General features: G+C 37.2%; 1 protein-coding gene across 1 annotated transcript in view; it reads left to right on the top strand.

Annotated features, from left to right (window-relative positions):
• The window catches only part of Vps50 (VPS50, EARP/GARPII complex subunit), a 137,829-nt gene that overhangs the window by 22,646 nt on the left and 102,181 nt on the right, over positions 1-13,002 (top strand). Inside the window, exons 4-10 of the mRNA XM_023706534.1 lie at positions 1,975-2,097; positions 2,648-2,719; positions 4,031-4,084; positions 5,158-5,228; positions 5,906-6,023; positions 6,105-6,140; positions 7,668-7,750. Coding sequence (XP_023562302.1) covers positions 1,975-2,097; positions 2,648-2,719; positions 4,031-4,084; positions 5,158-5,228; positions 5,906-6,023; positions 6,105-6,140; positions 7,668-7,750 — 557 coding nt within the window. The remainder of the gene's footprint in view (positions 1-1,974; positions 2,098-2,647; positions 2,720-4,030; positions 4,085-5,157; positions 5,229-5,905; positions 6,024-6,104; positions 6,141-7,667; positions 7,751-13,002) is intronic.

Below are 13,002 nucleotides of genomic sequence, written 5' to 3'. Positions count from 1 at the left end.
AGCTGTGCCTGGCTTGGGTCTGGCTGCTGTGCTCAGCTCCTTCCTGCTGCCACCCTTGGGAGTGAACCTGTTGTGCCCCTCTGGCAAGATGTTCTGCTCCTGGTCTAGCTGGATGGTTCTGTCCCCTATGTTCTGCAGGGACTGCAGCTGCAGAGTCTCACCCCAGGCCTGAGCTGAGTCTGAAGGGGACAAGGTGGAGTAGGGGGGAGAAGAAGCTCTCCCACACACTCACCGGGACTGGGCTAGGGCTGGATCTGGGGGTCCCGAGAACCTGGGAACCAGAAGTTCTCACTCACTGAGTGGGAGTGGTGGGGACTGTGGAGTGGTGGGGAGAGGATCCCAAGGAGGTGGAAGAGGGTTTCACCCATGCTGTGCCTGGGCTTGGACCAGACAGGTCCTGCTGGCGAAGAGTAGCTGGAAGCTCTCCCACACACTCACTTGGCCTGGGCTAGGGCTGGATCTTGGGGTCCCGAGAACGCGGCAGTAGTTATCACTTGGCGGGCGGGGAGGTGCGGTGCGGGTGCGGGTGCGGGTGCGGAGTGGTGGTGGGGATCCTAAGGGGGTGGAAGAGAGTCTCACCCACGTTGTGCCTGGGCTTAGACTGCACAGGTCCCGCTGGTGCAGGGTAGCCGGAAGCTCTCCCACACTCACCGGGCCTGGGCTAGGGCTGGATCCATTTGGAGTTTCTGGTTCTAACATTTTCTCTTAGCTTTAACTTATGATAGGGATACTTTTATAGTTAATAATTTTTATCAGTATGAAGTAAAACTCTAAAGGATATCCCAGATAGTTCTCTTTTTTGTAAATAAAAAATATATCCTGAACCAAAGTAATATGGAATATCTCTATTTGAAAGCAATGTCCTTTTAACTGATCAGATAACTTTTTGTGTATTAGTAATGAGTCACTAAGATTTTGGTTCCAAATTAGTTTAATGATTTTAAAATAATTTTAAATCATAATTTGCTTTTGTATTCTTAAATCTGAGTTTAAAATAAATTGATTGATTTAATTATTATGTGTTGCCCGGATATAGTTCGGTGGCACAGTGCCTTCGTAGTAAGTGAAAGGTCCTTAGTTCAATTACTGGTACCAAAAACATCATTATGTGTCTCTAACTAGTATAGTAGGGAGTGTGTAAATTATTGAAATTACCTAGTTGACTGTTACTTTCTTCAGTTATGCAGAAAAATTGTGTATGATAAAGTTGCTAACTTTGGGGTCAGCTTTGTGAAGGAAGCACTTTTGTTATATAAGTCTATGCATGGAAACCCCATTCCATAGTACTAGAAATAAAGCATTGTTTTCCTGTACAGAGCTTTGGGTTCACAAGCAGGTCAGGAATTGGAGTATTGGCGCCCTTCCGGGCAGTCTTGTAGGATTGCGGTGCTAAGCTTATGCTCTTTTCCTGGGGCCGGTGTTTTTTATCTACACGCAGAGATTTTTTTTTTTTAGCAGATTTGGTTGTCTGCTGCTTATAATTCCAGTACCCGGAAGTGACTGCGGTGGCGTTTCCTTGTTCTCTGTGGTGGGGCGGACTTTAGAATATTGTGAAAATGATAACGTGTACGTATGTGATGTGTGTGTATGAGAGGTACAGGATTCCTTTTTTCTTTGCCTTTTGTTTGACATTTAAATTCTTTCAACCTTACTGGCACACAAGGGGGTGAGAAGAAAATCTTTAAAGTGGCTAGTTTTGTTCTCTCGTTGATGGGCAATTACTCGTATCTGGCCACTTCCTAGTCTTCCACATGCTTTTTTGGTTTGCAGTTAGTTTGTGCCTTTGGTCAGATTGGCTCTCAGAAGATACGCAGTTGCTGATGACAGATGCTCATTTGTTTCTATGCAGATGGAATTATTTTGTACCAGGAATGAAACTGAGGACCTTGGCCTTGGCGGGCCTCAGGTGGGCCGGGCACGTGGAATTTTAACAGCTATCAGTTTTGTAATTGTAACTTGTATTTTTTCTTAAAGGAGGAATTCAGGGAACTTCGGGAGCAGCCAAGTGATCCTCAAGCTGAACAAGAGCTAATTAATAGTATTGAACAAGTGTATTTTTCTGTGGACTCATTTGATATTGTTAAATATGAGCTGGAGGTAAAAGAAAACTTTCATTAAAACTCGTCTAAATGCTGTCTTGTTAAATGATTGAATTAGTGAGATTTGAATATTTTTGAAGAGCACTTAACTATTTTGATAACCAGAGCAGGCTCATTGTGGCTAAATGAGCTAAGAGCATTGTTTAATGGACAGATTATAAAATATAGTTATTTAAGTACAGCATCAGAATATTGGTCAGGATAAGATTTTTCTATTTGTGGTTTTCAACTGTTGTTATTCAGATATGTTAGTATGTGGCTTCTATTGTATTGTATTTTATTCTATCGTGTTTTATATTGGTAAGTATTTTATATTGGTAAGTATGTTTAAGCTCTGAGACTTGATGAATGTTCATTATGATGAAATCCACTGTGCAATAGGATTGGCATTTTATGTTTAGGAATTTCAGAAAGTCAGAATAGTGAACTTTTTAGACAAAGTGTACATATGTACTATTTTGTATGGATGTATTTGGTTTACAAGTCAGAGGCCTTTAGCTAAATGAAAGGAAATTAAACATTTTTTTCTTTTATGATTTTTTCTATAGAAGCTCCCTCCTGTTCTCAATTTGCAAGAATTAGAGGAATACAGAGATAAATTGAAACAGCAACAAGCTGCAGTGAGTAAAAAACATTTTTTTTTTTTCTTTTTACAAAACTGTAAATCAAACCCAGCACACGGGTCCAATGTTTGTGATTTTGTGATCTTAAGTAATTGATTAATGTGTAAACAAATCCTAGTATTTAACTCAGGTGATACATTTATATTTTATACTGATTTGGATACCAGTTTTAATACCAGTGCTGTTTTCCTTATATTTCTTTGAATGATTTGCTTCTAGAGCTTGGAATTCTCTGTGGTATTAGTGATCAAAGAATTTAGAACTTGTTTTTGATTAGGAATTAGCTTTAGGCTCATTGTAGTGCAGATGTGACTTCCGATTCCTTATGCATCACTTCAGTGGAACATTATCTTACACTAAAGGTCCTGTCTTCTAGTTGTGGTTCCTATTTGACTTTTTCTTAGAACGGCTTTAGTATTTTAAGTTATTATTAAACAGTACTAGGGAATCTTTGGAACTCTTAAAGTGACATTGAGGGATAATTTTGGTCTGTCTTCATTGATTAAAGTCTAAAAGCTACTTCGAGTGTGGCTTTCTTAGTGGAATCGTAAGTCTTTCTAGATAAAAAAAAATCACTGTATCTAGAAATAATTCACCTATTTCAAAAATGTTGGTGTGGCTTAAGGACGCATGATATACTTAATGTTGTTTCTTATGTGTGCATTGTGTTGTAGTCTTTTGGCCAATTGTGGTTCTTGAGCAAATGCTTGGCACATTCCACGAGTCATGCTTCACGCTAGGGTGCAGTGCAGTTGGCAAGGCCCCTGCAAGGTGGCATAAGTCCTTCAGGTTCAAAATTAGTATAATTCTAACATGCATACATTAATAGCATTCTTGAATGACCAACAGAACCTTAGACATCTTTATAGCATTCTAAAAAGCACTTTATTTTCAACTTTTCAGAAGTCAAACCCAAAGGGTAAATTCTCTGAGAGTTGTCTTCATAAGTTAAGTTTATTAAAACTTTGTGTGAACAAATTCATCTTTTTAAAATCATGGACAGTGCCCTTAAGGATGGCTACACTTCTATGCCTGTTTGTTAAATCAGATGATATTCATCAATATAAATACTGACCCTTTATTTAATTTCTCATAAGTTTCAGATGCCTTGTTATGCACTTATTATACGACTTGTTTTAATAATTCCATTGCCTAGGGAAATGTGTGCAGGAATAACATTGCAGTAACTATTCCAGGAGGTATTGATAAGAGCTATAGAATAGTCTCATAAAAATTTTAAGTATAAAATATAATAAGAAGTGTGAGCTTTTGCTTTTACTTCCTTTGTTTGATTGCATGTTTTTGTAGGTCTCTAAAAAAGTAGCAGATTTAATCCTTGAAAAACAGCCTGCTTATGTAAAGGTAGGGTAATTTTTACTATTTTCATAGTAGTGTTTTAAAAATGACATGAGTAACATGCTAGAAACCGTTAACATATTGTAATTATTCTTTTTGTTTATAATTTATAAGAGCCGGCCAAATAGCTCAGTGGATTAAAGCGTCTGCAAGCAGGCGCAGAGGCCGAGGGTTCGATCCCTGCCAACCCCGCCCCCAGGGCACACTGCGATGGCAATTGAGTCTGTGCCTGGTGGAGTGAGCCTGTATTCCCAGCTCTTGGGAGGCTGTAAACAGGCTGATCACCATGAGTCGGATCTAGTATTGAGACTCAGAACACCTTGTAGGCCCTTCCCTAAAATATAAAAAAAATTTTTAAAAAAGATAAAAATTTTTTAAAAAATTGTTTATGTGTGTAGGTTGTATGTCTCTTTCATTTGGGGCAATTTACCAAGATAAAAAAGTGAAATAAATTTTTTATGTGATTTTTATGTGATGCTTTTGTTTCCAAACTTTACAAAGGATAATGAAAATTGTTTCTATGAACTTTGTAAGTAAAACATCAATCAGCAGTATAACAGTTTGGCTCAGTGATGGTATAACAATCTGTAAAATATGTTCAAGTTGAGACTGTGTAGCTGACACTGTGTTCTCATCAGAAAATGAGAGTTTTCGAAATTCATCGAAACATCTTACCAGTGTTCAGATCAAGACATGCATTGTCAAAGTATTTTCAAAGACAGAAATCGTATTTGTCATATTCTTAAATAGTTGGTGAAGTTTTGTTAGGTAGAAACATGTAAATGGCTATATTATTGGCATTTACTTATTCCTGTCTAAAACAGCTTAGTTTAAATTTTCTTACAAGCATTACTGACTAAATATTTTGTCATCCTTCATTGTGAAAGTCAGTTGGAGATAGTGATTGTAAATAACTTCAAAAAAACATACTAAAGGTTTTCAGATTTGGGTATTTTTGTTGTTACTTTTTTTGCCAAGTAGGCTTTTTCTTGAAAGTAACCAATTTTATTGAATACCATAAGCGTAAGAAAGAAAAATAAAATGCCTCAGACAATAATGTCTACCTCATCTTTCCACAGGAACTTGAAAGAGTTACCTCTTTACAGACCGGTCTCCAGTTGGCCGCTGTAATCTGCACAAATGGGAGACGGTATTGTTTTCGGTGTTATTTTGTTTGCTAAGCTGTGAAGTATTTCAAAAATGAAGATGAAACGTATTATTGACACTTGGCTTTTAAAATTATAGCTGTGCTTCCAGAATAACATTCTTGATGTGAATATATATTATGATCTAAAAATTACACTGAAAGGGCATGTGGAAATAGCTATAAGTCCATGTATAAGTTAAAAATATTACTGTTTGTGAAATAATTTGGACTAGTGCTTCCTAAATTGTCTGTGGTAAGGGACCAGTGGTTTTCTGTTTCCACAACTTGTCATAGGCTATTTTTGTAAAATGCAATGGAAACAAATTATGAGGAAAATGAAATAAAAGAGAGGATGAAGATGTAAAGGGCCTTAATTTTTAAATTACTTAGATTCACATAGAATAAAATTATTGTGTCACATTGTTCACCACATTTTAAAACACTTTTTCCCATTTCTGTACTTTTCTTACTGTGGCCCACCGAGAGTTCACAGGTTGGCATCTGTATACCCGCCACATAGGAGTAATGCTGGTTTAGATTATGCCTTTGACTAAATCTGTCAAATAGTATTCGCTACCCAGTTTTATTAGCAAGCCGGTCATTAGTGGCTTAATTGTTCTATGTGGATAATGTTTTTATTCTATTAGAAAACTTTTAATTGTGTGTTGTTCACTTCACAGGCACTTGAATATTGCAAAGGAAGGGTTTACTCAAGCTAGCTTGGGCCTTCTTGCAAATCAGCGGAAACGTCAGTTGCTGATTGGACTTCTGAAGTCTCTAAGAACTATAAAAACACTGGTATATGCAGTCATTTAAAAAAATTAAACCTTAGTTTTGCATTTGAAACGTGTTAACTTTGATTTTTTTTTTTTTTCCTAGCAAAGAACAGATGTACGTTTAAGCGAATTGCTAGAGGTAAGCTAACAAGGCTTGTAAATTTGGTGATGTGAATATTATTATGTAGAAAAATGATGGTAGACAAAATTCAGATAGGAATTCTTCTGAATTTGGTATATACTATGAAGAGCATTTTTGGGCTGGCCAGATAGCTCAGTGGACTAAAGTGCCTGCCTAGGCAGTGCACAGTGGGCAGGGTTTGATCCCTGGCATGCTGTGCTAACCCCTACCCCCCGGGGCATGCTGAGATGGAGGTTGAGACTGGGTGTGGTGGGACATGCCTGTAATCCCAGCACATTGGAGGCTAAAAACAGGAGAATCACTACGAGTCTGATCTATGTAGTGAGACCTTGTAGACCCTGTACACCCTGTACCAAATCCATTAAAAAAAGCATTTTTAAATAAATGTACTTGCCCTGGAGACTTTTGTATTGGTATAACATATACTTATTTAGAAAACTAAATTAATTTGGAAGATATTTATTTTTTAGTAACATTGGAATGCTGACTTCAGTCTTTTGAGTGTACTGCATTCAAATACAACATCATATTTTGCATCTAATATATAGTAGCAATTTATGGAATATATGATATTTTTGTTTTGTTTAGTATCATGTATTCATTGGTTTTTTGAGTGAGCCACCTGCTTTTTCTTTGGTACTCTGAGCAGTCTGTGTCTACTTCTGTCATAACAAGGTTCACCAAAGACTGATGAAATATGTGTGCTTTCCTGTCATACTTGAGGTGCCCAGGGTAGGTACTGTGTCATATCTCAAGGTCGCTAGTGGTTTGAGTACCATTTGTTGGCTTTAGATATGCACATAGGGAAAAGTTTTATGGGGTTTTCCATATAATCTTGTGTTATTTCTGAATTTGTATTACAAACGTAGTTTTGAGAGATCCATACAGAAATTTAGGCATTCAATTTTTGCCCAACTGATAAATATATTCTGGCTATATTAATATTTTACTTTCTCCCAAATATATTTCCTTGGAAATATTTATTGATGTCTTGTTGATAGAACTGTTGAATGTTTTTTATTTATTTATTTTTTTGTGGAACCGGGGATTGAACTCAGGCCCTTGTGCTGGCCAGGCAAGTGCTTATCCTACTGAGCCATCTCCCCCGGCCCCGAACTGTTGAATCTTGATTACATTTCCCCAATGGAATACATACTTTTTTGGATCATTTGATATAAACATGGTTGAAAGAAGACATGTTAGTAATTAAAACCTTCATTATAGAGCAACTTATAATTCTGTATGTACTTATGTATCCCTAGGTTATGGTTTCAGAGGGATACTACTGTGCATTTGAGGGATCACTGTGTTTCACTTTTTTGTTTTTCAGTAGACATTTCAGGGCTGGAGTTGGTTGACTCTATATATTGTTACTTGTCTATTATTGATATTCTAAGTTTTGCTTAAAAGGAGTTGCAGGTTTTGGTTTGATAACTTTTGGTTAGAGTACAAAGAAAGATGTGTTTTCATTAGAAATTTTAGGAAAAATATTTTCAGTCTAATGAGCTCTGTTGTTGTGTGAAGGAGGAAGACTATCCAGGGGCTATTCAGTTGTGCCTGGAGTGCCAGAAAGCTGCCAGCACTTTTAAACATTACAGTTGCATAAGGTAAGCGAATACACAAATTTTAAAGCTCATTCTATTGTTAGTTCTTTAAAAAGTGATAGTGATGCAATGTTAATAAATATTAAAAATTTAACATAAAGTACCGTGTTTTGCTTTAATATTCATGTGCATAAATGACAGTACAGTACCGATGTAAGTAGTAGTTCTTGAGATGTGGAACATCAGATGCCTTGTTGTTGTCACATAACTTTTCCATATTCTTTCTAGTCAGCTTGATGTCATTTTATAAGTAATGGACAAGGATAATAGTCTGTTTATACCTTCATTGCATCTCTTGGGAATCTTTCCCATTTAATTTTAATTTTGGTTCTAACTTTATTAAATAGAGTTTTGGTTTGTTTAAAATGAAAGGTTTGCCTTACTTGTGACAGGATCTTACAGAGATCCTTAGATATAACTTGCATCATTCCTCCAAAATTACCCCAAGAAAATATACAATTTAAGTACAATAGTGTGCTTATCAAGCAACGCTAGTTTAAAAGAAAGTCCATGACTGTCTCAAAGTGTAGCCAAATTCTGGCAGTCTGTGAGCATGACTCCCTGATGTTACCAATATTGTTTGCTGGTATCTGAAAAATAAAGGGATTATGGTAGAGCAAAATATTGATGCACATTTGAATCCCTTTTTTCTTTTTATATATCCTATCATAGATCTTTACTGTGTGAGAGCTGAGAGCTAGCTATTTTCAATCCAGATATTCTATTTAAATATTTCTCTTGTTTTGCTTCACTAGATTCATGCAGCTTGGAATAGCACATTTTTTATTGCTTTAATATGCATATAGTAGGGCCGGGCAGATAGCTTGGCGGTCCAAACACCTGCAGTGGCAGGCTAAAGGCCAGAATTTGATCCTGGCACCACAATGTACACGAAACAGGCATGGTGGTACACACCTGAAATCCCAGCGTGGGGAGGCTGAGGCAGGAGGATCACTATGAGTTCAAACGAGACCCTATATCAATCAATCAATCAATCAATCAATCAATACTTTTTTAAAACAAGATATTTATAGTAGGGTAGCACCATTGATATTTTGGTTTTGTCTATTTTGAGAGTGATTACCTGTCATTACTAAAAACTTTACAGTGTCATTTACACTTACAAGATTGAGTGAGTTGAGAATTAGCATGATTCTGTTGAATATCTGTCAAAATTTTGAACAAGACATTGGGGATCCTGTGCAGACATATGCTAGCATCCATTTAGTTCATTTTGTGGTGGCAAATGTCTTGACAGCGGTAACAGCTTGTTTATTAGGTGGAAATAATTCAGACAATTATGTATTTGCTGAGTGTTTGCATGAGGTGTTTTGCTTTGACATTGGCAATGTAATGGTGAACCATACACAACACAATCAGTATAAATTCCTGGTTTTATATAGAACATTATGTATCCAAAAGAATTTGCTGTACTGAAATACACACAGGTAGAATTGGGCTTTAGAGAGAAGGACATTAAGCACAGACTAGAATTGTTGAGATCTAAGTATCTTTTTTGAGGTCAGGAGTAAGGAGGACCTGAAGAAGGGTAGGAGGAAGTAGTTAGGCCAAGATATGGAAGGGGTTGGGGATCAGAAATTCTGGGCACTGGGAATGCGATCTTCCTTAATGACATGCCCAGAACATGATGGCTGAAAAACACAGCAGTGAGGAAGTCATCTTGACCTTCTGGGGGATATTGCTGAGAGCTGGTTGAAGTAAAAGATAAGGAAATTTTGTGCAGAATGATAGGATACACTTTATTTGAAAACTAATAGGAACCATTAACAGGTTGAAAATAAAGTAGAGGAGATAATAATAAACCAAGACTTTGTAGGGATTGTAGCAGGATTGACTTTTAAAAGTCACCACGAGGGCTGGCCAGATAGCTCAGCTTAGGCAGAATCAGGGACCGGGGTTTGCTCCCCGACATGCTGTGTGGGCCTCACCCCAGGGCACGCTGAGATGGTGATTAAGACTGAGCATGGTGACATGCACCTGTAATCCCAGTGCTTAAGGAGAGTGAAAACAGGAGGATCTCTAGGAGTCCGATCTGTGTAGTGAGACCTTGTAGACCCTGCACTAACTACCCCAAAAAATAAATTAATAAAATAAAGAACTGATGATACATGATAAATGTTTTTTTAAAAAACATTCATCAAAAGTCACCATCTATTAGGAAAGAATGAGTGCAGGAAGTTGAGGGAACGGGGGAAATGGTGAAGCAGTATTTCACATTACTCACTTGTTCTTTTTTAGCTTTGCTAAAGTAAATAGGTTACATTATGAGAGTTACAGAGAATGGTTTTGAAAGAAATTCTTATTTGGGCTTTTTAAAGTTAGCATGAATGGAGTCTAAGCACTTCCACATTACTGTGTGTAGTAATATATGGAGCTCTCATGATGGTGAAAAAGTATAGTAATAAACTTGAAAAGGTTGATAATGAAAATTTAATTCTTTCAGATAATGCACTATTTAATGCTGTGTTTACTTAGGTGAATCCTGTTTGTACTACTAAGAAAAGCTTGTCTTTTGTCTACAGATGAGTAGAAATATGTCATAGATCCATTCAGTTGTCCCAAACAAGTCATTATGATTGATTTCACCTTAGGTTTACTAGGAAAACTTGGAACGGTGGGGTTTTTTGTTGTTTGTATTTTTTTTTGTTTGTTTGTTTGTTTTTTGTGGTACCAGGGATTGAACTCAGGACCTTGTACTTGCCAGGCAGGCACGTAAGCTGCTGAGCTATATCCCTGGCCCCTCGAATTGTGTTTTTGAACTGGTGATTTGGTGACAGTGTGAGGATGGCTCAGAGAGCAGGGCTGTCAGCTGTGGCTCTTTTTGCTGGTGGTGACTCGCCTCAGGAATCCTCATCTTAAGCACTGGCACAGGTTGGTTTGGTAGCCACTACTCAGCCGAGGGTCATTTCCCCTTTCTCTTCCCAGAGGATAAGCTTAGGTTCGTTTCCCACCCCTCCTTTTTAAAAAACTTTAGTGAGCAAGATAGAAAAGAGATGGTAGGCAACAAGAAGGTAGACTTTGTGCAGTGTGAAAGGAGTTGAGTGGAGCAGGGAAGAGAGACCGGAAGGGGAAGAAGTAGAAATGATCAAGACGCATTGTTTACATGAGCTAGTTGCCCATCATGATGTAATTATTACATATTGCAAACCTATACAACCATAAGCATGTTACTTATTTAGGTTCATGTTGGTATATGCTTTTTAGTGTATACCCATCAATTGGAATTGTATGTATTTATGGAGTACAAAGTGACATTATTTTTGAAAACAGTATGGAATGACTGAGTCAAGCCAGTTAACCTACCACCTCTGACTTCTGACATTTTTCATGGTGAGAATGTTTGACATTTACTCTTAGTGTTATTGAGATACAGAGTGCTAAGTCATTGGCTTATCTTTATCAACTTATGCAGAGAGCTCAGTCTGCTGCATCGTTACTGTGGGATAGATCCAAAGCCTGTTTTGGGCTTTGTACCCTTTGCCCATCATCTCCCCACTTCCCAGCCTCCAACCTCTGGTAATCACCATCTTACTCTCTGCTTCTTTGGTTCAGTTGTTAGATTTCACCTAAAAGTGGGACACTTCTTTTGTAGGTAATACGATTTGGGTGATGGAGACAGTGATAGTTTACCCTAATGTGTATGAGTGAGTACACGATGAAAGCTGCTGTATTTTAACATTCTTTTATTTTGTCTGTTAAAATTAGCTATGCTTTTATTACTGTATGCATTTGTTTTCCTCATGCTCCTTTTCTTCTGGTGTTCAAAATGCAACATTTTACCTCTTCTTGAAAAGGATGTGCCCAGGATTCATCAACACTAAAATTTGTTTAATTGACCTGAGCTTGTTGAATTTAGCCAATGGCAAGATCTGATCTTTGCCTTGGCTCATGGGAATCCGAGTGAAAAATCACTTGACACTCTGGTGGTCTTAGGAATGTCATTAATTTCCAGTTCTACCTATATATTCTCACTTTTTAAAAACATTTAAATCTTTAACTTTTGTTGTCTAGAGAATCATAAATATACTCCTCTGAGCAGTGACTTTTAAGGGAACCACCTCATGGTTTAGAGTGTTTCTGAATTCTGGTATGATTTTTGAAACTTTCATCAAGTTTATATGCACAGTGTACCTTCTCATCTGTTTCTTGATATTTCCTGAGTTGATTATGTGTTCCTCTTTTCTTATCCTGTTACATTACTCCGCTACTGGACATAAGGTTTTTGGTAGAATGCAGAGACCTGATGGTCTAAGAAGAGGTACTTGGAATGCATCTGTGGAACAAGTTGGGTCTGATTCTTATGATTCTTGTAAGTGGGCAAAACAACTCCTGTTTGTTTCTACATAAGGAAGCACTGACTTTGTACTTATGAATTTTAGACAATTTGACTATAGTTTAATACGTATAGTCCCTAATGGAAGAAAACTACTAAACTTCTGAACCTTACATCTTCTTAGAAATGTGCTATGTTTTGATATGTTTAATAAAAGAAGGCAGATTTTGTTCACTTTCATAACTGACAGCGTTTTACATTACTTGACAATTTTTTTAGTTGATCAACAGAGTCATATAGTTGGGATTTATTGGGAATAAGAATCAGAATTGTTTATGTTAAAATATTTCTGTATATGAAGCATCTAATTTCTTTTTCATTGGAAATTCATGTAAATTAGTTTCATGAAATGTGATTCTGAAAAGTCAAAACTACTTTACAATTTTTTATTTCATTTGAGAAAAGCCACTTGAGGGAACTTGAAAGGATTCATTGTTATGCACTGGAATATTGGTGTACTATTAGAACTACTTTCTTGAGTACTGTACTTTTTATCATAGATAGCTGTATTTAATTTCTCATAATCTTTAAAGACTTACTTTTTCCTCAGTGTATGATCTCATGGAAATTGTGGGTTGTGGAACTTCGTAAGTCATACAGCAAATGAACACAGCTTTTTGCTCTAAATACATCTTCAAGAGGAACATTGGTGCCATTTTGGTCTTTGATTCCTTTCTCCCAAGAAATGCCCACTTTCTGTTTCTCTGAGAGGCTCAGAGCACGGAACCCTGCCAGGTCCATCCTCTTTGCCCTGAGCTCTTAGCCCTGAGCTCTTAGTGCCTGCTCATTTTGGACCACGTGATTGACACCAAGCTACTCTGTCATTGCCAGTACTTCTTGCCTTTTATTATAACTTGCTTTTCTCCTGTGTCTTCCCTCCTCCACTAGATGATGTTCAAAC

Source organism: Octodon degus, unplaced genomic scaffold (genome assembly GCF_000260255.1).
Source record: "Octodon degus isolate 3935 unplaced genomic scaffold, OctDeg1.0 scaffold00262, whole genome shotgun sequence".
Taxonomy (NCBI): domain Eukaryota; kingdom Metazoa; phylum Chordata; class Mammalia; order Rodentia; family Octodontidae; genus Octodon; species Octodon degus.
This window is presented reverse-complemented; position numbering and strand designations above follow the sequence as displayed.